We start from the raw sequence: 26,297 nt of genomic DNA, 5'->3' as shown, positions 1-26,297 counted from the left end.
GAGCCTTAGGGGACTCTAATAGAAAGAGGAAAAGGGCGGTAGGAAGAGTCGGAAGCAAAGACGCTAATAGAGCGGCCATTGAGATAGGAGGCAAACCAGGTGAGAGCTGTTTTGCGAAGACCTAGGGAGTGAAGGGTGGCAAGGAGAAGAGAATGTTTGATGGTGTCAAAAGCAGCAGAGAGGTCAAGGAGTACAAGAAGGGAGAAGTGACATTTGGACTTAGCTGAGATTAAGTCGTTTGTTACTTTAGCGATGGCAGTTTCAGTTGAGCGAAGAGGAAGGAAGTCAGACTGTAGAAGGTCAAGAAGTGTGAGGAAAGAAAGTGAGTCCAACGATTGAAGACAAGTTGTTTGAGAATATTAGAAGCAATGGGAAGCAGAGATATAGGACGAAAGTTGGAGAGAGAGGATGGGTCAAGGGAAGGTTTCTTGAGAATAGGGGAGATAAGAGCATTTTTGAAGGCTGAGGGGAAGATTCCAGTAGAGAGAGGGAGGTTAAAGAGGTGAGCAAGGTGATGACAGGCATTGGGAGAAAGGGAGCAGAGGTACTTTGAAGGGACAGGGTCAAGAGGACAGGTTGTAGAAGAGGAGGAGAAAAGAGTGAGGATCTCGGACACAGTTATAGGAGTGTAGGAGTCAAGGGTGGCAGAGGGAGTAATATAGAGGACAGGTCGTGGAGGCAAGTCTGGCGAGATCAGATATCATTGTGGATAAAGTCAATCTTGTCTTTGAAATAGGTGGCAAAGTCGAAAGCAGTGATAGACGAGGAGGGAGCACATAGTAAAGAATTAATGGTAACAAAGAGGTGTCGGGGTTTATTGGACAGGGAGGAGATGAGGGATGTGAAATTGGTTTGTTTAGTAAGAGAGAGGGCAGAATAGTAGGAGGAAAGGATGAATTTAAAGTGGATGAAGGCAGCGATATAGCGGGAATTCCTCCATTGGTATTCAGATGAGTGGGAGCACTTTTGGAGTAGACGATTAAGAGGGGAGTGCTGGGGTTGGGGACTAGATTGGCAGAGATAGAGTGGGGTGGCTGCAGTGTCAATGGCAACAGAGAGTGAGGAGTTGTAAAGAGTGACAGTGGCATTGGGGTATCATAGGGAAGAAATGGGAGTGCGGAGGGGTTCAAGGGAGGATGCAAAGATTATGGGGTCAATGCTGCTGATCAGATGCTTCTTGCGAGCAATTTTGGGTGAGAGAGGAGGGGAGAGGTAAAGGAAAAGAGATTGTGGTCAGAGACAGGGAAGACAGAATTGGAGAAGTTGGAGATGTTACAGAGATGGGAGAACACTAGGTCCAGGGAATGAACACTTCTGCCACACAGTATGTGGCAGAAATTGTCCATTGGGAGAGGCCGTAGGAACGAGTGAGAGTTAGGAGTTTAGATCACCAAAAATAATAGTGGGAAGATCAGAAGAAAGGAAATGGAAAAATCAGGCAGCGTAGTTATAAAGAAATTGTGAGGAAGGACTAGTGGGATGATAAATGACAGTAACACGAATGTGGAAAGGGTAAATGAGAGCGAACTTCAAAGGAGGAGATGGAGAAGGAGGGTTCAGGGGGGATAACACTGAAGGTGTAGCCAGGAGACAGTAGGACACCTACACCACCTCCTTGGTTGTCCTCAGTACGGGGAGTGTGAGAGAAAGAGAGACCCCCCCCCAGGAGAGTGCAGTGGGGGAAGCTGTATCAGAGGGGGAGATCCATTTTTCTGGAAGGGCCAGGAGACTAAAGGAGAGGGAGAGGAAGAGGTCATGAATGGGAGTGAGATTATTGCAGACAGATCTTGCATTCCAGATTGCTCAGGACAAGGGAAGGTGTGTGAGAGAAAGGATGGGAATGAGGTTTGTGGGATTGGATGTTCTGGGGGGACATGGTGATATGTGGCAGAGGAGTGAGTTACAGCAGATAAGGGGGGATAGGCTTCAGCATGTAGTATGGAGTAATGATGTGGGGAGCCATGTGGGGGAGTGATTAATGCAGAGTCAGAAGGCACAGGTGATGTAGTAACTGAGTTCTTGCAGAGTCATGAAATAGGAAAGTGGGCCAAATCAGTTCAAACTCAGTTTCAATTCTTCATCCTTCTGATGGCAGACAATGCCTTGAAAGTACAGTGATGAGACAAAAGACTGAAACCGGCTAATTAAACAGAGGGGATGTTACAAGGAAATAAACTGACAGATAAAAAAAACTTTCATGGGTTGAGAAGGAAATCCGATCAGTCTAAAACAGTCTTCATGTAGTGTGTGGCTTGCAGCCAGGGAGAGTTGGAAAGATCAGGAGTAGAATATGGAGTTTCAGGTGAATGCTGACTGTTGTCCTTGTGTAGCTGTGGTAATGGGTAGAATGTTTCTTCCTGTTTAAGTCCAGTATATCTCCGAATTATACTATGTAAATCTTAATACACTAATAACTAACATACTTAGAACTACAACCTAGCTAAGCAGCCATCCCTGGCTTGCAGCCATTCCCAACACTTACCTCCAGTGTCCCCATCACTGTCCTCCCTCCCTGCTTCCTGTGTCCCCATCACTGTCCTCCCTGCCTCCATCACTGTCCTCCCTCCCTGCCTCCTGTGTCCCCATCACTGTCCTCCCTGCCTCCTGTGTCCCATCACTGTCCTCCCTCCCTGCCTCCTGTGTCCCCATCACTGTCCTCCCTCCCTGCCTCCTGTGTCCCCATCACTGTCCTCCCTCCCTGCCTCCTGTGTCCCCATCACTGTCCTCCCTCCCTGCCTCCTGTGTCCCATCACTGTCCTCCCTCCCGTTTCCCCATCACTGTCCTCCCTCCCTGTCTCCAGTGTCCCCATCACTGTCCTCCCTTCCTGCCTCCAGTGTCCCCATCACTGTCCTCCATTTTTCATGCTGTTGGTGTTTTTTAGCAGAATATTTATATAGCACTACAAGTCCCAGTGAACCGTGCATGCCCGGGGAGGCTGCCATTTGTAATTCTACTTCTACAAGTGCCAGTATACCCAAGCAGTATATGACTACGATGGCTTGCTGGGACCAGTGAGGCCAAATGAAATAATGCTGAATTCTAGCATTTAGGGCCTGATTCATTAAGGATCTTAAATGAAGAGGATTCTTATTTCAGTCTCCTGGACAAAACCATGTTACATTGCAAGGGGTGCAAATGAGTGTTCAGTTTTGCACATAAGTTAAATACTGACTATTTTTTCATGTAGCACACACATATCAACTTTAAATTTCAGTGTATAAATAAGCTATCAAGTATTTGTGTGCTACATGAAAAAACAGTCAGTATTTAACTTATGTGCAAAACAGAACACTCATTTGCACCCCTTGCATTGTAACATGGTTTTGTCCAGGAGACTGAAAAAAGAATCCTCTTCATTTAAGATCCTTAATGAATCAGGCCCTTAATTATTACCCGAATACCCACTGGGCATAGATGTTGGGAAGAGCCACAATGCTTTCAGGGAGGGTGCACACATATTTTGCGGTCCAAATTCCCCTAAAGAATTCAGGCCCATGCTGTACAGACTGTGTGACGTTATACCAGGAGGACCCCACGCTGCAGGTTTACCTGTTATAGTGTCACTAGCCCAGCTTGTCTCCTGTCAAGTGTATCTGCGGATGTGTCCTCCTCTAAGTAAAGAACAATTACGTGATCTTGTGTTTACTGTACATGGCCTATGTTTATACGTCCTTACTAGAGATGGGCGGGTCCGGTTCTCCGAGAACCGAACCCACCCAAACTTTGGGTATCCGAGTACCGAGCTGAGCAGCTCGGTACTCTCCCGCCCGTTCCGAATCCAAATCGAGGCCGAACGTCATTGTGACGTCGTCGGATCTCGGGGCTCGGTTCTCGCGATACTTCAACTTTATAAATACACGCCTCCACAGCAATCCATCGCCATTTGACAGAGGGAGAGAGCAGGGTGTAGTCATAGGCTGATTAGAGCAGGGACAGAGAATACAATATTGTTCTTGCAATTGCTCTAACCAAAATCGCTAGTGCAGAGAGGAGGATAGAGGTTTATTATTTTTTCTTAATATTTGGCACTCCCCAGCGCTAATTGTGCATAAATATTTCTGGCTGTCAAAAGTCATATCTGTCAGCAGTATCTACCAAATAATTTTTAGCACTCCTCAGTGCTTTTGGGGTGTACTCCCTAATTGTGCATTAATATTTCTGGCTGTCAAAAGTCATATCTGTCAGCAGTATCTACTAAATAATTTTTAGCACTCCTCAGTGCTTTTGGGGTGTCCTCCCTAATTGTGCATTAATATTTCTGGTTGTCAAAAGTCATATCTGTCAGCAGTATCTACTAAATAATTTTTAGCACTCCCCAGTGGTTTGCGCTCAGAATGGATTCAAAGCAGTCCACATATGATCTGAATGAGCAACCAGGTTCTGTCACCAGTCCTGATGTTAGTGTTCCCAGTACGTCATCTGGCCAAGGCGATGTCAAACAAAGAGTGTTTCCAAATTAGTGCAAAAAACAAAAACCCAAAAAAAATTTACTGTATTGAAGCGAAAAAGAAGTGTAACTGAGCAAAAGTTAAGTAACGATAAAAAAAAAATTGCAAGCATGCCATTCTACACAAGCAGTGGCAAAGAGAGAATGAGGCCTTCACCTTTGGCTATTAGTGGCAGATCCCAAAAAGTTATCCAGCCTACAATTGGTGCACAACTACTGTTACGCGTCAAAGCCGAGCTGCAAGATAACAGTGAGGCATTACAGGAGAATATTTGCTCTGATTCACAAATGACAACAATCCCTGTGGAGAGTCCATCCAACAGTGGGATGTCTAATCGTGAGCATTCTGCTGATGTGTGCCTTAATAGCCCGAGTGTAGCCGATGATACCCAAATTGAGGATGCCACTTTGGAGTTAGAAGAGGATGAGGGGGAGATTTGTGTAGGCGACGAGGGCGCTAACGAGGATGTTGATGAGGATGAGGTTGTTTGTGTAAGTCCTGCACCAGTGGCAGCAGTTCTGGCACGTGACAAGAAAAAGGCCATTGTCATGCCTGGGCATAAAACAAAAAAATCCACTTCTTATGTGTGGAATTATTTCTACCCAAATCCAGACAACAATTGTATAGCCATTTGTAGTGTATGTGAAGCCACAGTCAGTCGAGGGAGGGACCTTAACCATCTTGGAACCTCGTCTATGTTACGCCATTTAACGAGAGTTCATGGCAAAGTGTTGGGAAAAGCTGAAAGTTCTTCCCAAAAGAATACAAGCACTCCCTCATCAGCTAAGACCCTTCGGTCACCGACATCCCAACGGCTACAAAATACACCCACCACACCATCCTCATCAATATCCTCAGTAGCGCTCGGAGTTAGCCCGGCATCCCACTTAAGGCTGGATGACTCCGGCACTATTATTGATTCCTCTGAAGAAAGCGTTAGTCCTGCTGCTGCTGTTGCTGGGGGTGAATCGTCATCCCAGAGGCAGGTTAATAAAATGAGCAGTCCTACATTTCAGCAATTAACTGTGAAACAATCATTTGCGAGAGGAAGCAAATATGACAGCAGTCACCCAGTCGCCAAGCGAATCACAGACGCCATGGCTGCAATGTTAGTGTTAGATCTGCGTCCAATCTCCACAATAAACGCAGCTGGTTTTTCACAGTTAATTGAGGTTTTGTGTCCGCGTTACAGAATTCCATCGCGACACGATTTCTCCCGTAAAGCTATTCCACAACTATACCAAAAAGTGTGTAAAAATGTAGAGATTGCGCTGAAAAATGCCATTCTGCCCACTATCCACTTAACCACAGATATGTGGACAAGTGGAAGTGGCCAAACCAAAGACTATATGACTGTGACAGCCCACTGGGTTGGTCATTCACCTTCACCAGCAGGAACAGCAGCAGTATGTACACCACTACGTAACATTTGTCACAGGCAGGCCACTCTTTGTATCACCGGCTTCACTAACAGGCTGACAATTTGTTACGCAAACTGAGAGATGTGATTGATGCATGGCTTATACCACTCGGACTCTCCCCAGGGTATGTCATTTCAGATAACGCCAACAATATAGTGCGAGCATTACAGCTGGGTGATTTCCAACATATTCCCTGTTTTGCTCACACCATCAACTTGGTGGTGCAGAGCTTCCTACAAAATAACCGTGAGGTGCAGGAGATGCTTTCGGTGGCCCGTAAAATTTCAGCCCATTTCAGGCATTCAGCCATAGCATGTAGGAGATTACAGCAGCTCCAAGAGCAGTTTAACTTGCCCTGCCACCAACTTAAGCAAGAGGTGGTAACTCGGTGGAATTCCACCCTGTACATGCTTCAGAGGATGGAGGAACAGCGCAAAGCCATCCAAGCATATTGCACAAGCCATGACATTGGGAAAGGAGGGGGGATGTATTTCACTCTTGCACAGTGGGGAATCCTTTCAGTGCTGTGCAAGGTGCTGAAACCATTTGAAGTTGTGACGTGTGAGGTGAGTGCAGACTCTGCTAGTTTGAGCCAAGTCATTCCTTTAATTAGACTATTGGAAAAGCAGCTTGAGAAAATGAAGGAGGAGCTGAAAGCAAGCAATTCAGCAAAGTATGTTGGCCTTGTCGATCAAGTACTTAATTCGCTTCACAATGATCCTCGAGTTATTAAGATCTTGAACTCGGATCAGTACGTTTTGGCCACTGTGCTTGATCCAAGGTTTAAAACCTACATTGAGTCTTTACTTGTAAATGAGCGAGATGTGAACTTTTGCAAGGAGCTATTGCTCAGCAAGTTGGCCGCTGAACTGGGCCTCGGCTTGACGACGTGTCCTCCTTCACTTTCTCAAGCTGTTGCTCGTAAAAAATTAAATTTCCAAAAAAGAAGCCGGTAAGACACAGGGGGCAGACCAGAACAATTTAACATCTGGGCTGGTCTGAAGGATTTTTCAAAAAAATGTGTCACTTTGCCCATAACTCCATCCAATATGAGTATAAACATGCAAAGGATGGTGGAGGATTACTTTCAAGAGGTAGTTGATATGGAAATGTCAGACAGTCCCTTTCCTTACTGGGAAGAAAAGCAGGCCATTTGGAAACCCATGTACAAACTTGCTTTGCAATACCTAAGCTGCCCACCCTCCAGTGTGTACTCTGAACGAGTGTTCAGCACAGCAGAGAACTTAGTCAGTGATCGCCGTAGAAGGTTACTTCCCAAAAATGTGGAGAAAATGAGGTTTATAAAAATGAACTACATCTTCCACGAGGAAGGCCTTCACCATCCAAGACATCCAAGCACTGACTGTTCTCTAATGGCGGATTCAAGCGGCGATGAATTGATAGTCTGTGATGATGACGTACACACTGATGAGGGTGAGGATTAAGCTGAAGATGATGCCGATAACATCTTTTTAAAACTTTCTATGTAAGTGTAGGGTGCAATCTACCCCCAAAGAGGAAAGGGACTTGTGGCATTTCCATATCACATACCATCTTGAAAGGCTGCTGTTAGGGCAATTTATCCTTAAGGGTAGGGTGTCATAGACAGAGTGACCCTAAACTGGCTTTGTCCATTTTTCATAATATTGTACAGTCTATAATGGCTGAATTTTTGGGTATTTTATACAAGTGGAGGGGGGCCTAGAGAGACAGAAACCAAACTGGCTTTCTCCAGGTCAATTAATATTGTACAGTCTATAATGGCTGAATTTTTTGGTATTTTATACAAGTGGAGGGGGGCCTAGAAAGACAGAAACCAAACTGGCTTTCTCCATGTCAATTAATATTGTACAGTCTATAATGGCTGAATTTTTTAGTATTTTATACAAGTGGAGGGGGGCCTAGAGAGACAGAAACCAAACTGGCTTTCTCCATGTCAATTAATATTGTACAGTCTATAATGGCTGAATTTTTTAGTATTTTATACAAGTGGAGGGGGGCCTAGAGAGACAGAAACCAAACTGGCTTTCTCCATGTCAATTAATATTGTACAGTCTATAATGGCTGAATTTTTTGGTATTTTATACAAGTGGAGGGGGGCCTTGAGAGACAGAAACCAAACTGGCTTTTTCCATTTCTTTACATATTTAACTATAAGTGTAGGGTGTAATATACATTCAAAGACGATGGCTGCATTGCCAATATGCATAGATGGAGAGGAAGACAATCTGTTTTGTGTGTAGAATAGACCTACCAACGAAGAATTAAACTGTTTTTTTGGATGATTTATTACCCCAACAATTAGATTACTTGTCTCTAAAACAGTTGGAGCACTAAATTGGGTTATTTTTGGCCCAAAACATGGATTTTCCAAAAAAATAGCAAAACAAAACCAAACAAAACCAAAACCAAAACCAAAACATACAATGGCGGTTTTGCAAAACCAAAACCAAAACACGACGGTAATCCAGATCCAAAACCGAATCCAAAACCAAAACACGGGGGTCAGTGACCATCTCTAGTCCTTACCTCCCCCAGTCCATCTCTCCAGACACAAGGAGGACGCAAGTCAGGGATGTGCAAAAAGCTTAATATGGACGGAGAGATACACACTTTTCCTGTGCATACATAGTACAATAAAGCATTATTTTATGTGTAAGAACGGGCCTTGTGTCCAACTCTAAATGACCCCATAATACAAATTACACTGATGGCGCTACACATCAATATAGTTATAGTAGAACTGTGTTTTCCATTATAAGTCCCTGCACTTTCATGCAGATCAGAATTACTACGGCAGAAAGTTACTGACAAGGTGAATATTCTGGGGAACCCGTTCAGCCACTTGTTATATACAGCAGTTTATACAATAGAGGGAGTGACAGGATGGACCACCTATGCCACCCTGTCTGTTGTTGCTGGGAACCGGCTGGGCTTACTTCGTTCCCTTACGTTATTCTGAATACGCCCCTCCTGCTGCAGTTGGAGGGGCCTGCTGCCACCATCGAGCTCCTTCTATGACTCTCAGAACCACGTTCCTTCTGGGTAATTGATGCTGCCAGCGTGTCTCGTTGCTGGTGTACCTGGGCTGGTACTCCTGACCACTTAATATGGATCAGGGTTGCTGTGGATGGATCCCCCCCCCCCCTGGCCTATCACACAGACCAGGGCTGCATGGGTAGCAGGCAGAGCGGTGTTACTGGAAAAGCTTGGGTCCAAACCTCAGAAACAGCCGGAGAACGAATTAGTTTGGGTCTAATCTGTAGGTCACAGGAATACAGCAATATTGAAGATGTTTTCAAGCAGGTCTTTGAAGCAAGATGTTTATTTGCTCTCACATTGGTTAGAGGTACCAGTGGTCAGGTCAAATTAATTCAGAAGAAGCAGTTCTCAATACAAGCTAGTGCCTTTTATACAATTTAGATACAGGCTATTTTTAGCATCAGAATATAACCTATTTAAACAAACATGGATACATGCATTGCAAAGCCCACAATATTTACACTTATGTGTGAAATTCTAGAAACGCTGTGATGTTTATTTGCTCACAATGGTTATTGGTACCAGTGATCAGTTCAGATGAAAATCAGAAGAACACATTACAGTGTACAAGTCAGTGCATTTATACCTTTCAGACACATGCTATTTTTAGCATCCGGATATACTCTATTTACACACACATGGATTTACATGCATTGCAAAGCTAGCAAAATTTGCGCTTATCTATGAAATTCACTCTGGACAAAAGGCCACACAGTAACAACCCCCTGATGGGCCTTTGGCATGACACTTCATCACAAAACTTTGTTAGCACTTCCTGCTATCAGACTCCCTTGCACATATGCCCAATTGGAGGTTTCCACTAGCAACTTTACAAATCCTAAACAATGACACTTCCATACCAAACACATCCCAATACACACAAGACCTCCATCAACAAATGCCTATTATATTAGATATATGCATCAGAAATAAGGTATATCCTTTAGTAAGGTGAAAACAGTTTATACCCTGGTCTCAGAAATAACGATTTCCTATCTCAAAATATATACAATATTAAAAATTAGTGCATTGGCAATTTATATAAATAAGTGCCCTGCGCACTTGTCCTCTGATAAATAACTTTTGGTATGAAATTGTTTAATGATCCAGTCACAGAGGGGAATTATTTTGCTGAAATTTTTAGATTTAAAGTTTAGTCAAGCAAAACGAAATCCTTGAGACTTGGCATGGGTGACACTGGACGTGTTGAAATTAAGTTTCTACCTTTTACTGTCCTAAGAGATGTAAGTGTAAACATTTACCACTGGTGTCTATGGGGCTGATGCACAGTTAGGCACAAAATCGATGTAAATTACTATTAAATGCAGTGCATATTCCTCCTATATGCAGAGCACATCACATCTGTACAGATGTACAGATCCGCATTGACAGAACATGCACCTGGTTTATTGTTATTATTATCCTTTATTTGTTAGGCTCCACAAGGTTTCCACAGCGCTGTACACAGTACAGACAGTAGACTAAAACAGGGTAAAACAGTACAAAACAATAAACAAAATACCAATACTTCAGAAACTCCATACTGGCTAACGCAGTAGACACGGAGCAGAAGAACAAGTAGGGAGGCAGGAGGGAAGAGGGCCCTGCTCTTGTGAGCTTACATCCTAAGGGAGGGAAAACAGAACAGGCACAGGGGGAGCGAGATGAGGCAGGGGGAGAGCGAGTGGAGGAGATGAAGGGTTATGTGGATGATTGGTAGGCTTTAAGGAAGAGGTGGGTTTTCAGCGCACGTTTGAAGGAGCACAGAGTAGGAGAGAGGCGGATGGAATGAGGGAGGTCATTCCAGTGAAGGGGGACAGCACGGGAAAAGTCTTGGATTCTGGAGTGGGAAGAGGTGATAAGATTGGAGGAGAGGCTTTGATCAATGGCTGAGCGCAGGGAGCGGGCAGGAGAGTGAATGGAGAGGAGGTAAGAGATGTAGGGGGCTGTAGAGTGGGAGAGAGCCTTGTAAGTGGTGGTGAGGAGTTTGAAAAGGATTCTGTAGGGGAAGGGAAGCCAGTGTAAGGCGAGGCAGAGGAGGAGCGGTGTGAGAGGAAGATGAGTCTTGCGGCCGCATTGAGTACAGAGCGGAGGGAGGAGAGATGTGAGTGGGGGAGGCCAGTGAGGAGGAGGTTGCAGTAATCCAGACGGGAGATGATGAGTGCATGGATGATAGTCTTGGTAGCATCCTGAGACAGAAAGGGACAGATGTGGGCGATGTTGCATAGTTGGACGCGACAGGCTTGGGCAAAGGAAGTGAATATGGGGGGCAAAAGAGAGAGAGGAGTCGAGGGTGACACCCAGGCAGCGGAGTGGGGTGACAGAGGAGATGGTGGTTTTGTTGACGACAATAGAGAGGTTATGGTGGGATGGGAATCTGGACGGAGGAAAGACAATGAGTTCCATTTTAGAGATATTGATTTTGAGAAAACGCGCAGACATCCAGGAGGAGATGGTGGAGAGACAGTCAGATACATGAGAGAGGAGGGTGGAAGAAAGATCAGGGGAGGAGATGTAGAGTTGAATGTCGTCAGCATAAAGGTGATACTGAAGACCGAAGGTGGAGATGAGAGCACCAAGGGAGGAAATATAGAGCGAAAAAAGTAGAGGGCCGAGAACAGAGCCCTGTGGGGCTCCTACAGGGAGAGGGTGGGGGAGGAGGAAGAGCCGGACGTGGATACAGAGAAGGAGCGGTTAGCGAGGTATGAGGTGAACCAGGCATGGACAGATCCAGAGAGGCCGAAGGAGAGAAGAGTTTGCAGCAGGAGGGGGTGGTCCACGGTGTCAAAGGCTGCGGAGAGGTCAAGGAGGATTAGTAGGGAGAAGTGACCTTTGGATTTGGCCAATAGGAGGTCGTTAGTAACCTTGGCCAGGGCAGTTTCGGTGGAGTGAAGAGGACGGTAGCCAGATTGGAGGGGGTCAAGGAGGTAAAAGTCCGAGAGGTGTCTGGCGAGGCGGCAGCAGACAATCCGCTCCAGTAATTTGAAAGCATAGGGGAGCAGTGAGATAGGGCGATAATTAGCGAGAGAGGTGGGGTCAAGATTGGGTTTTTTAAGGATAGGAGAGATAAGAGCATGTTTAAAGGAGGAGGGTACTACACCAGACGAGATTGATAAGTTGAAGAGGTGTGCAAGGTAAGAGCAGACAGTTGGAGAAAGAGAGCGAAGGAGGTGGGAGGGGATGGGATCGAGCGGACAGGCGGAGGGAGGAGAGGAAAGGATAAGGGAGCGAACTTCTTCCCCTGTTGTTGGGCAGAAGGAGCTGGTTGCTGGAGGGAGGCGAGGCTATGAGGGTGGTGGGAGAAGGAGAGGAGGAGGTGTTCAGCCTGATGGCCTCAATTTTGAATGAGAAAAAGGTGGCAAAGTCAGTAGCGGAGAGGGAATGGGGGACATGAGGGGGAGGGGAAGAAAGGAGGGAGTTGAAATTGGCAAAGAGGCGGCGGGGGTTGGAGGACTGAGAAGAAATGAGGGACTTAAAGAAGGATTGTTTAGCGAGGGATAGGGCGAAACAGAAAGAGGAGAGAATAAATTTAAAGTGATGGAAGTCAGCCAGGGAACGAGATTTCCTCCAGAGGCGTTCAGCGGTGCGAGAGCACCTTTGGAGGAAGCGGGTTAGTTTGGAGTGCCAGGGTTGAGGAATAAGGCGGCGTCGGCGGCTGGCAGAGGCCGGGGCAACAGCATCAAGGGCAGTACTGAGGGAGAGATTGTAGAGAGCGGATGCCTGGTCAGGACAGACCAGGGATGGAAGAGGTGATAGTAGAGTTTCAAGAGAGGAGAAGAAAGAGGAAGGGTCAATAGCATCAAGGTTGCGCCTAGTGAGGGTGGCTTTAGGCGAGGCAGGAGCAGGGGAGGAGGACAGAGTGAAGGAGAGGAGGTGGTGGTCAGATAGTGGGAAGGGAGAGTTGGAGAAGTCAGAGAGATCACAGAGATGAGAGAAGACAAGGTCGAGGGAGTGACCAAGACAGTGGGTGGGGGAGGAGGTCCACTGAGTAAGGCCTAGAGAGGAGGAAAGGGCGATAAGTTTGATGGTGGTGGGGTCGGAATGGTTATCAATCGGGATATTAAAGTTGCCAAGTATGATGGAGGGGAGGTCAGAAGCGAGGTACTGGGGGAGCCAGGCAGCGAAGTTGTCGAGGAAGAGGGACGTGGGGCCCGGGGGACGGTAGATGACGGAGACACGGAGGTGGATAGGGGAGAAGAGACGGATGAAGTGAACTTCGAAGGAGGAGAAGGAGAGGGAAGGTAAAGTAGGAATTACCCGAAAAGTACAGTTAGGGGACAGGAGGAGGCTCACTCCACCACCTGGGCGCTCATCCGGTCTGGTGGAGTGAGTAAAGGAAAGGTCCCCATAGGAGAGAGCAGCAGGAGAGGCAGTGTCAGAAGAAGTAAGCCAGGTTTCAGTAATGGCAAGAAGATTTAGAGAGTTAGAGATGAAGAGGTCATGGATGGAGGATAGTTTGTTACGGATGGACCTGGAATTCCAGAGGGCATATGAGAAAGGGAGGGTGGGAGTGGTGGAGATGCAGATCAGATTGTCGGGGTTAGTGGAGCAGGGGGAGGGTGAGAGGAGGGGTAGTGAGAGTTTGGCGAGAGAAGGGGGCTGGGGATGAGGATAGGTATAGGAAAGGAGCGGGGCGGCATTGTACAGCGCAAGATCAAAGGCATGGCAATGACAAAATGAAATATAAATATGGAATATAAATTGTAATATAAAATATGAATGCAGTAAAATATGGTGCAGTAAAATTAAGATAAAGTGCAGATGGATGAAATAAATAAATGAAGATGAGATGAAATGAAATAAAAGCAAATAAAATTAAGGTAAATTAAAATAATAATAAATAAGATAAAATAAAATCACAGTGCAAATAACATTAAAATGAAATACAGAACAATAGGATAAAATAGAATACAATACAATGCAATGCGATAATTTTAATATGAAATAATAAGATAAAAGGAGGGCTGCAGAAAGCCGGTACCAGGTGTGGGAAACGGGAGAGTCCAGGTAGTAGAGACCAGGTTGGAGAGTCCTGGTTGGAGCGTCCAGAGACCAGGGAAAGGGAGAGTCCAGAAACAGGACGCTGTAGCCGTGCAGAGGGACTGGAGAACAGGAACAGGCAGCGGGAGACGTGGCAGGCAGGCAGGCCAGTCGCGGGGGACAGGAAGAAGACCAGGCAGCGGGAAGATGAGATGGCGGCAGACTAGGCGGCTGGAGTTCAGAGGAAATGGCTGGCAGACCAGGCGGTGGGAGAAACGAGGACGTGGCAGGCAGCAGGAGACAGCCGGCGGATGCAAATCAGCAGGCAGTGGTACCCTAGCACCTTAGCTGTAGCAGCGTCTTCTGGTCTGCAGTACATCTGGGAGTAGATCTCTCACACCTTCCCTCTTGTTAGCATTCCAAGCAAACTTTGTGGATACCTCTGCCATAAAGCGCTCGGACAGAGCAGAGTGGGGCCGGCAGCGGGGTAGCGTTTACACACATGTGTTCCTAATCCTCACAGACCTCCAACTATTTACACAGCTGGGACGACCAGCGATAACGTTGCAGTATTTCCTATGGGAGTGCTGGGACAGAGGTGCAATGATTGTAATAAGATTTACATACACTAAATTATGTACAAAGAATGAAATATGCATTAATAAATCTGCCGCCAAGCCTACATATGACAGATGAAAACATAGAAAGATCTATAGGTCAAAATTAATTTCAAACAAAAGACATCAACAAATGTACAGAAATAATCACAGGGAATCATAACAACACAAAAAACATAAATGGACAGACAAGGAAATAACAACTCAAAGAAACAATAAACTGCTTAACGGCTGATGCCCCCCCTTTCTTGCTACTCACCCCCTTTTCCTTGAAATAAAGACAAGAGATTTGTTTAAAGAGGTCACTGCTTAATTTTACAATCAATCTTTTGAAAGGTGGCAAAGAAGACAGCATCCATCAACTCCAGCCATAACCGTAAATATAACAACCAATAAGAGGACCAGGCACCGAGGATCCCACCACCTTTATCCTGCCTTCTTACAAGACCCCCCCATAAGGGTGGTATTGAGCATTTCAGCTCCACTTTCAAAGGGGGCTATCTCCATGGCCGCTGACTGCAGTGCTTCTCCTTCAACGCTAGGTTCTCCCACCTTGAACCATCATTTATTCATATAGTGACAACAAATTCTGTAGCGCTTTACAACCTGATCCGATAAATGTTTTTTTTGCACACTTTCGACTTGTTAATTCGAATCCTGACATGTCTAACCACACAGCTTATACCAGGTGTGGGTCTTGATTTTTTTTTTTTTTTGTGTTTTCATTAATGATTTTTTGTTTTTGATCCCTTTTATACCAAATTTGTCCCGTAAAACCTTTCTCCTTTTATTTTGAATGATTTCCAGTTCCTTCTTATCGAACCTATTTTTTATTAAATTTTCCAATGTAAATGTGAATTTCAAAACTAGATAGGGATGAGTTTAACTTTGTGATGGCTATATCTAATTCCTTAAGTTCTTGAGTCCTTAATGAGATCCATCAGCTGAAGAGAGCATTGTTTTAGAATTGCTTCCTATTTCTCCATACAACTTTGATTATCAAGGTGATATCATATATATATATATATATATATATATATATATATATATATATATATATATATATATATATATACACACACACACACATGAATATTTGCGGACTGAGGCACAAATATTTGTTTTCTATTATGTCTATTCATTGCATCTTTAATTGTAATATACTGCTATTCTCTCGATGTCATATTTTTGTTGTTAATATTCAATTTATCATTTTATTTACATATGAGAAGTCATTTTCCATTTTTACAATCTATTATGTTGGTGAAACTACACCTCCTTTAAGGCGCAGTTCAAGGTAATCCACTCATATATGCTTAAGAGAATTAAATATGGAGATGAATTCCACCTTACCGGAAACTTCGTACACGGGAACCTAGTTTCTGTCTCCACTATCCGCAAGTGCCCTGGGCGGCAGTGCGCCCATTAAACCTCATGTGCTATTGCTTTGGTTTGGAGCTTTTTTTTTTGCTATACCCTTTGGGAAATCAATCATATAAACTCCCTAGTGGACATTAGAGTTATTACTCGGTTGTAATTTCTCCTTAGGGTTCACCTAAAAGACTTTTAGGAGTCTATGGGAATGTTTTTCCCAAATCTGTGCATTATTTAATATTGCTCATTTATTGTTATTGTTTATTTGTTATATTGTCTGATTGCTTTTGTGATGTACCCTTGTGACATGCATTTTTGTTATATCTTCAGTGACATTTGAAAGTAAACCATTTTTCATTTTGGATTGGGTCACATATTATATGCATCATTAGTTTACCAATATTTCTATAAAACAAATAGATATTTACCTCTCTAGGGAGCAACCAGTCATCTTGCTGCTCCTGTGCAATCTGGTACAGATCCGAATTGCCCAAAACTCTGGCATCATGGGAACGTCCAGGCCAGCCAATAAAGACATCTGTGAAACTGATAATAAAATATATTTAGCTTTATTTTACAATACACATCATAAGACACAATCACATTACAATAAAAAATGATGCTTACCAATAGTTGTGGTCAACTACAGCCTGTAGAATAATGGACTGCCACCCTTTGCAGTTCTAGTAATCCGTAGGGTTGCCTGTGGGGGCAATGATAGGGATGTGTGTCCCGTCTATGGCTCCAGCACACTGTGGATATCCACGTCGCAGGAATCCAGTGATGGTGTCATACAATCGCTGTCCTTGAGGAGATGAAGCGATGATACAGGGTTTCCAGCAATGCCTTTGGGACTTCATGCACTAAAGTGCAAACCGTCGATTTCTCCACTCTAAACAAGCAGGAGATTGTGCAATATTCGCCAGGGGTAGCACATACCACCACAGCACAATCGCTAGTCTCCTACTTTGTGCAATGGGTTTTCTGCAGTTTGTGGTCTGTCTAGAAAGTGCTGGGGTGATAAGGTCCAGTACTTACTGAAATGTCCCACCTGACATATGAAAGTGTGCCATCCACTGCTCCTCCTCAAAAGCTTCCACAGTAGACCAGAAAGCTTCTCCGTGACTGCAGTCTCTGGCCCACATTCTTCAGTTAGTTGCCGCGCTGAATCTCAATATGGAGGAAATGATGGACCTGACAAATGCTCTCCTCCTGCGCAAATAATGACGTCAAGTACATTGTTACCAGCTGCATCAAACTCCCATTTGCTGTATGAAACGGCAAAATAACACAATTAACCAGGATCTCCGGGCTACACATAAGGAACTCGTCGGCCATGATAAAAGCACTGCTGTGAACAGTCACCACCCACGTTGGCCTCATCTTTGTGTGCCAAAAAAAAGTCCCCTTTAAATAATCTTTCTCAGCCAATCAAAGATCTTCTTGTGATGACTGACACTTATTGCTAGGGCAGACCCAGGAATTTCAGTCTGAACGGGGTCTGATGAGCTGGGAGAGCTCTGTCACCCGGCATTATCCCAGGTTCATATAGCTGAGATATTACCTGGCGGCAATGTGAAAGCCGTATAACTTACAATTGTCCTAACCCAGGCATTTTTGGTTAACAATTGCTACGTAGACATATTCATAGGTTCATACTCCATAGTTTTCTAATTTTGCTTATTTTAATGCATTTACATTGTAGAATTAAAAAGACACACAATGTTAAATGAATCCAATTAAAATAGTAATTTGGGATTTTTTTGTCTAAGAGTACATCATTTAGGCTTAATAATATGTGAAACAAATGAACAGGAGAAATTAAAAAAAATAGATGATGCAAAACGCAACACAAAACAGGCTAGAAGAAAATGCCTGGCTAATATAGAATATAGTGAAATACAATTCTCTCCCACTCTGGTGTCTCTCTCCCCCTGTACCTCTATTCCTGAATGGTTCCTGGGTACATTATATGTGATTAGGTCTGAGTGCATTGTATCTACATTTACTCATGTGTTATATGGTACCAGTCTCCTTGTGACATATAAGGATATTAATATCCTTATATCTCACAGGGTGAGGGCACTAACATGTGTTATAATCACTTATTATGCACCAATCTTCTAAAACTAATCAATGTATTCTTGTCTTGTGCAGCACTTTTTATTTTTCTCACAGACACAAACAGCGACAAAGAAAAACCTCAATCTATTTATTCTGATTTTCTCTTACAGTTTGAGATACAACAAACTGACAGACAGATCCTGCACCCAGCTGGCATCTGGTATAAGAAATAACCGGTCCGTGAGGAAACTTGATCTGTCTAATAACAAGCTGGGAGGTCCTCACTTCTGTGACTTGGGGACAGCTCTGTCCAGTCCAACATGCTGGATAGAGGAATTACTGTGAGTATAACAGATCTGTACCGGATGAGACATGTGGGAGATCAATGTATGAGATACACAGAGTACTGGTGAGGTGTCTGACATGTGTGAGCACTATGTATAAGGAAGTTATTGTGTCATTAATGCTGCATTATCTGTGAGAGAACATGTCTATGGGGGAGACAGGATGAGACAACATCTTATAAAGACATTACACATAAACTATATGGACAATAGTATTTGGCCACATCTGTTAATTGTTGAATTGAGATGTTTCAATCAGACCCGTTGCCAGAGGTGTATAAAATCAAGCACCTAGCCATGCAGTCTCCATTTGCAAACAATTGTGATACAAAATGGGTCGTTCTTAAGAGCTCAGTGACTTCAAGCGTGGTCCTGTGATAGGATGCCACCAATTAGACGGTTCGTGAAATTTCATCCCTGCTGGATATTTCACAGTCAACTGTAAGTGATATTATTAGAAAGTGGAAGCATTTAGGAACAACAGTAACTCAGCCATGAAGCAGAAGACCAGGTAAAATCACAGAGCAGAGTCAACGACTACTAAGTGCGTAAAAGTCGCCAACGCTCTGCTGATTCCATAGCTGAAGAGTTCCGTACTTCCACTGACATTAATGTAAGCACAAAAACTGTGCAGTGGGAGCTTAATGGAATGGGTTTCCATGGCCGAGCAGCTGCATGCAGCCTCACATCACCAAGACCAACGCCAAGCGTCAGATGGAGTGATGTAAAGCACACAGACACTGGACTGTGGAAACATTCTGTGGAGTGATGAATCACGCTTCTCTGTTTGGCAGTCAGATGGGCGAGTATGGGTTTGGCGGATGCCGGGAGAACATTACCTACCTGACTGCATTATAGCAACTGTGAAGTTTGGTGGAGGAGGGATAATGGTGTGGGGCTGTTTTTAGGGTTTGGGCTAGGTCCCTTATTACCAGTGAAGGGCTATTTTAATGCTTCAGCATACCAAGTCACTTTGGATAATGCTCTGCTTCCAACTTTGTGGCAACAGTTTTGGGAAGACCCTTTTCTATTCCAACATGACTGTGCCCCAGTGCACAAAGCAAGAACTACAAAGACATGGTTTGATGAGTTTGGTGTGGAAGCTGACTGGCCCGCACAGAGCCCTGACCTCAACCTCATCGAACACCTTTGGGATGAATTGAAACAGAAATTGCGAGCCAGGCCTTCTAGTCATACATCAGTGCCTGACCTCATAAATGCTCTACAGGCTGAATGGGCACAAATTCCCACAGAAACACTCCAACATCTTGTGGAAAGATATCGAAAGTCCAGCCTCCAAACGATAATGAGTAAAAGTCTCCACCATTAAGATCACGGAAAGGCTCTTCAACCCCGGGGTGTAATAATAAGTCAGCTGTAATAATCACCAACTGGAATCCAGCATATAACTGACGCATTTCTCAGCACTCTGGCCGTTTCATCAGAGGTATGTTTATCAGGGCAAAATGATCCACTATACATAGTCTGTACTCGCGATCACATGTAGGTAGTGAACCAATCCATTGTCGGTGATCACGTGATGCAAACGAGCCAATAGTAAAAGATTCCCATTCATAAAAATACAGACAGCTTTACACATCACTAGTAAACAAGTTGTAACGATTATAATCACAGTTGATGGTTCCGCTGTTAAAGTTGCATCATAAGTTAATTAGGCAATTTGTATTGGTATTCACCATCCATAAGCACTCTTGAATGTGCCTTAATCACATATAAATGAAAATTGATATCGACAACTGTAAATACTAAGACAATAAGGAAAGCTAAACACAAAAAACAAAGATAATGATGAAAATAAAACAATAATAGTAGTGATTGGCTCAAGTTTATCAACTAAAATAATATGAATCACATAATAATATGAAATTACTGCTTAATACAACAAAAAATAGAATTACAACTACTAAACTCAAATAGAATTAGTAATTATAAAACTAATATACAATCAAAACATAAAAACCTATACCACAAGGATATGTATTCAACAAATATTGTTTAACTCTATAGTTTCATTCAAACCCTGGGGTATTATTTTTTGTTTAAAGTATATGTATTTGAATACAATATTATTACCGTCCCGGTTGGTGCAATGATCAAGCGTCCGAATACTTTTATCCATATAGTGTATGTAATACACACAATTTTCATGTCCTACAACAATGACTGTGAAGATACGGGGTTCCCAAATCACTCAGACACAGTATTAGATGAAAAGTAGAAGGATGATTTATTCTGCAGAATAGGATTAAATACAGCACGGCCCCTTAACGATAGCAGGTCCAACAAGTGAGGAAATCAGTTCAAATAAATCCAGTGAGAGAGGAGAGAGGTTCCACAGCACATCTCTGGGAGAGCATCACCTCTTGGCCAAAGTCAGTCACATCCATGTCCAGTCCCCAGGGTAGCCTCTTTTATCACCTCACAATCCCACCTTGGGTACTGCCTGCCCAGGGGACTTGCAAAAGATCTTGATTGGTGGGCTTCCAGCACCTTCCCCTACATCCCCAGGTGTCTTCCCTCAGTTGATACCTGCTGAGTTTGGCTCCTGGCTGTCTGTAGAGCTCACTAGTGGACAATAGGGAGCACACAGATATAACAATGGTAGCTTAATTCACTCAAATCCTGAGTGTTCCCTGTGGAGGTGGAATTTAACCCCTATATTTTTCCAAGGAAATGATATTGTTCCATCACTGATACTTTCTGATAACAACATGGCTAAAAAGTGCAGTTCAGGTATGGACTAGAATAATAATAAGGGGTTGTAACACTGGTTTCATACACCATGCCCGCTGCTTTACATTGCTCCCCCTACTTTTTAGTCTGTGTACCCCGTGGTTAGAGAGACTGGCTGGACAGCTCCAGGGGCGCGACGAGGCTTGGAGTCTGGTTCCTGCTGATGGGACAGTCCATCCGCGTTTCCGTGATCTTTACCCTTTTTGTGAGAGATGAAAAATTTATACAGTTGTAGGCCAAGCTCCATCTCAGGAACCGTCCATTGTCCCCTGTGGTACGTTGTAGCCAATTAAGAGGATTATGATCTGTGACCACACAAAACTCGCACCCATATAAGTATGGCTGCAACTTTTTGAGAGCCCAAACTATGGGCAGGCACTCCTTTTCAAAAGTGGCGTATGCTATCTCACGATTAACAAGTTTCCGGGAGAGATAGGCTACTGGGTGTTCACAACCATCCTCCCCTACTTGAATCAAAACAGCTCCAATTCCATAGCCCGAGGCATCTGTTTGCACAATGAACCGCCTTCGGAAGTCAGGGGCTGCTAATACTGGTGACCGGGACAAGATATCCTGAAGCTGGGAAAAGGCTTGCTCACATTCAAGGGTCTAGTCAATTTGTCGGGAGTACTTTTTGGTCGTCAAATCAGTCAGCAGCTTTTCAATGGTGCTGTACTGGGCCACAAACTTGCGATTGTACCCCGCCGTCCCAAGGAAGAAGCGTACCTGTTTTTGGTTGGTGGGGTGAGGCCAATTCAGGAGAGCATCCATTTTTGCTGGCTCCGGTCGAATATTTCCTGCACCAACCCTGTGCCCGAGGTACAACACCTCCACCATCCCCATCTGACATTTGTCTGGTTTAAACGTCAACCCTGCCTGGCTAATCTGGGCTAGTACTTGGGCCACATGGTGCAGGTGGTCCTCTTGAGGGAATCCTACATGGCTAAAGACATCCATGAGAGCATGGGCAATATGTTCAGCATCTATGGATGCTATTGCCATTGCTTCAGGAATCTAGTCGCGTAGTTGGCTACAGTCAGGATGTACTTCTTCCCTGTTCGGCTTGGTTTTTTAAAAGGCCCCACTTTGGTGTCTCTCTCCCCCTTGAACCTCTATTCCTCTGTTCCTGGGTACATCATAAGTGATTAGGTCTGAGTGCATTGTATCTACATTTACTCACGTTGTTATATGGTACCAGTCTCCTTGTGGCATCTAATATCCTTATATCTCACAGGGTGAGGACACTAAAATTTGTTATAATCGCTTATTATGCACCAGTCTTCTAAAACTAATCAATGTATTATTTTCTTGTGCAGCACTTTTTCTTTTTCCTCACAGACACAAACAGTGACAATGAAAACCCTCAATCTATTTATTCTGATTTTCTCTTACAGTTTGAGTAACAATTATCTGACAGACAGATCCTGCAACCAGCTGGCACCTGGTATAAGTAATAACCAGTCCCTCAGGAAACTTGATCTATCAAGAAACAATCTGGATGGTCCTCACTTCTGTGAGTTGGTGACAGCTCTGTCCAGTCCAACATGCCGGATAGAGGAATTACTGTGAGTATAACAGATCTGTACAGGATGAGACATGTGGGAGATCAATGTATGAGATACAGAGTACTGGTGAGGTGTCTGACATGTGTGACCACTATGTATAAGGAAGTTATTGTGTCTCATTAATGCTGCATTATCTGTGAGAGAACATGTCTATGTGGGAGACAGGATGAGACAACATCTTATAGAGCCACTACACATATATATTACACACAATCCTCATGTCCTATAACACTGACCCTCTATGATCTCCAGCAGTTATACAGCTTCTCTGGCTGTCACTCCCATCACCTGTCCTCACCTGTGTGACTGCACAACGACAACTGACTGTGGTCACTGTCCTTCCTGCTCCTACACTGGGATATGGCTTATATATGGGAATATATACTGACATACATAGAGAGGACACAATGTTCCCACTAAATCAGTTATGTTATTACTGTCCAGTATTTATATAACAATATTTTATACAAAACAAATGAGTAGAATGATCAGCGCAGCTCTGTGTATGATGTGTAATGTACTGCTGCCATATGGGAAAGGGGGGGGCGAGTGAATTACAGAATGTCTCCTAAAATGAATATAAACAGATCTAATTTTCCCAAGGTGCTAGAAGACAAGCAAATGAATGCAAAATGCAAATAATAATACAATTTTGTATATATATATATATATATATATATATATATATATATATATATATATATATATATATTTATTTATGTATAGAAATATTTATATGGATGAATGATTAATATTTAAAAACAACAATAACAGCACAAATATATAAATTCAAAAGGTGATCACCTTAAATGGTTAATCCTGGCCAAAACCAATGTTTATATTGTAAAGATACCGGGTTTTCTGGCCCAATTCTACCCACTTCACTCTGGCTGGTCACCCACCGGTGCCTTCTTTATTATGTACACCCAGTAAATAAGTGTTAGGCAGGTTTACCACATCATCTGTCCACATCAACTCAAAACCAGCTACACTGCACCTTCCATGAATCAAATCCCAGAATAAACATCACCTCCAACCCTGGAGTGGCTCTTTATATCCAGGGTCAAATTTCTACAGTGCTTTCCCCTTTCTGGGCAAACCCCTGGGCCTCTCCTTGTTCAACATTGGTGAGTCCTGGACTAGGGGGGTTGGAGAGGGGAGTGGAGATGAGCTATACTTTTACAGACTGTAGACCAAACATCTGGAGTAGTCTTGTGAGAACAATGGATACTAATTAGCCTCCCCCTCACCAGTATCTTGCAACCTGATCCCTACCCATAACCCACCTGTCTTCACTTTAAGGACAATGAATAACAAAGTCACTGCCACATCAACAATATACATATTTACAATGAGCTACAATGTCCACTTATCCACATTAATTAGACAATGCAGTTGTACTCTGTTCAGCTGGGGAACAAAAGCAAGGGCTATAAAAAGTACATTAAATAATCCACATATTGTGAGAAATGAGGGACAGGCTGGATAGGGTGATATGAATACCTAGTTTTACCACACATATGAAGCAAAAAAATGTCCTTAATATAAAAGACTAGTCCAATGCTATAATTCAAAAGATGCACCAACAGTAATAATCAGGTAAGTGTTTGGCTTTCAAAGGACAAAAGGCTGACAAAAAAATATCATAAACTTGTAGAACAGGCAGGAGAGGTCTTCACCTATAGCAGCCATCTTTCCCGTAGAGCTGTACGTGCTCACCGGTACTCAGATGCCCCCAGGTCTTAACTCAGAGTAGTACAAGTTTATATTATTACCGCAGAGCAGATGAGGGCCTGATGGTAGTAGGTAGCGGAGTCCAGAAACAGGACGAGGTAAGAGGGGCAATAGCAGGCAGCAGAGTGAAGTCCAGGCAATGGTCAGGGCCGTCAGAAAGCAACGTATTCGGAAAACAGGCAGAGGTCAGGGTCACAGGCAGCACGGTGGCGAACTGGTTAGCACTTCTGCCTCACAGCGCTGGGGTCATGAGTTCAAATCCCGACCATGGCCTTATCTGTGTGGAGTTTGTATGTTCTCCCTGTGCTTGCGTGGGTTTCCTCCGGGTGCTCCGGTTTCCTCCCACACTCCAAAAACATACCAGTAGGTTAATTGGTTGCTATAAAAAATTTACCCTAGTCTCTCCCTCTCTCTCTGTCTGTGTGTGTGTGTGTGTGTGTGTATGTTAGGCAATTTAGACTGTAAGCTCCACTGGACAGGGACTGATATGAGTGAGTTCTTTGTACAGCGCTGCGGAATCAGTGGCGCTATATAAATAAATGGTGATGATGATGATGATGAATACAACAAAGTCCAGTAAGCAAGCCAGGTGTCATACACAAAGAATCAAAAATAACACAGAAGCAGGTGATAGCAGCGGGTCAGCAACCAGAGACAGAAAGCTATAACCATCAGTGAGGCTCAGTCCTCACTGCCTTAAATAGTGAAGTGGCAGGGTGCTCAGCTGACTAATACTAATCCCCCAATCAGCCAAAGGAGGCTGAACTCACACAGAACTGCGCGCACGCGCCCATCTGTTAGACAGCTGACCGGGCGCGGTGGCAGGGAGAACCAAGCGTTCCCATTGTTGCCTAGGCAACCAGGACGAAGAAGGAGGAAGTGACATCCCGGTCATCATGGTGACGGCCGGGACTCCCAAAGTAGAGAGAAGCAAGCCGCGGCGGCCAGCAGTGGAGCCGTGGCTCGTGACAGTACCCATCCTTGAGGAGGGTCGAGGTACCCTGACATACAGGTTTCCCAAAGAATTTCCTAAAGAAGTCTTTAATAAGTTTGTCAGCAAGTAGATGTCTTTGTGGCACCCAAGAACGTCCTCCCGGCCATAGTCCTTCCCGTGGACCAAAAAGTGAACTTGACTTTGGACTTTTTTGTCAAGGATTCTTTCTATAATGAATTCTTGGTGTCCCTTGACTCTGACGGGATGAGGCCTATGGACTTGATGTGGCCTGAATATATGAGACAATGTAACACCTTTGAGTAAGGAGCAATTGAAGGTATTTGGAATCTTGAGTGAGGGAGGAAGATTCAGTCTGAAAGCCACAGGGTTAATCTGTCTAGTAATGACAAAGGGTCCAATGAATCTGGGACCTAACTTCTTGCAGGGCTGCTTGAGTCTGATGTTGCTTGTAGACATTCAGACTTTATCACCGTCATGGTCCGCAATGCAGATCAGCATAATGTTTAGACTTGAACAAGGCCTGCTTGAGAGCAATATGAACCTTTTTCCATATCTGGAAGAAATGAGCAGTGGAGTGATGAGAGCTTGGTCTATTTGAAGATTCCAGAGCACACAAAGAGTTGGACCGAGGATGGAACCCAAGTTTACAGAAAAATGGAGACACAAGAGTGGAAGACTGGCATGAGTTGTTGTAGGCAAATTCTGCCCATGGAAGCAGAGTGGCCCAGTCAATATGGCATTTGGTCACATACAAGCGAAGAAATTGCTCAAGCGATTGGTTGACCCTTTCAGTTTGTCCATTGGACTGTGGGTGATATCCTGAAGACAAACAGAGTTTGATTCCCAGCCGGGTACAAAAAGTTTTCCAGGAGGTGGCGACAAATTGGGAGCTGCAATCAGAAACTGTTGATGGGAAGTCCATGGAGCCTGAAAACATGCTGGATAAACAACGAAGCCAATGTTTTGGCACATGGTAATCCTATATGCGCAATAAAGTG

At 44.0% G+C, this 26,297-nt stretch overlaps 2 protein-coding genes across 4 annotated transcripts in view; one reads left to right on the top strand and one right to left on the bottom strand.

The window, feature by feature from the left end:
• The window catches only part of LOC142108564 (uncharacterized), a 625,828-nt gene that overhangs the window by 488,522 nt on the left and 111,009 nt on the right, over nucleotides 1–26,297 (bottom strand). The window lies entirely within an intron of this gene.
• Nucleotides 1–26,297, top strand: part of LOC142108401 (NACHT, LRR and PYD domains-containing protein 12-like) — a 133,298-nt gene that overhangs the window by 44,603 nt on the left and 62,398 nt on the right. Inside the window, exons 5-6 of the mRNA XM_075192024.1 lie at nucleotides 18,118–18,288; nucleotides 22,440–22,610. Coding sequence (XP_075048125.1) covers nucleotides 18,118–18,288; nucleotides 22,440–22,610 — 342 coding nt within the window. The remainder of the gene's footprint in view (nucleotides 1–18,117; nucleotides 18,289–22,439; nucleotides 22,611–26,297) is intronic.

Source organism: Mixophyes fleayi, chromosome 12, assembly GCF_038048845.1.
Source record: "Mixophyes fleayi isolate aMixFle1 chromosome 12, aMixFle1.hap1, whole genome shotgun sequence".
In the NCBI taxonomy this organism is placed as follows: domain Eukaryota; kingdom Metazoa; phylum Chordata; class Amphibia; order Anura; family Limnodynastidae; genus Mixophyes; species Mixophyes fleayi.
This window is presented reverse-complemented; position numbering and strand designations above follow the sequence as displayed.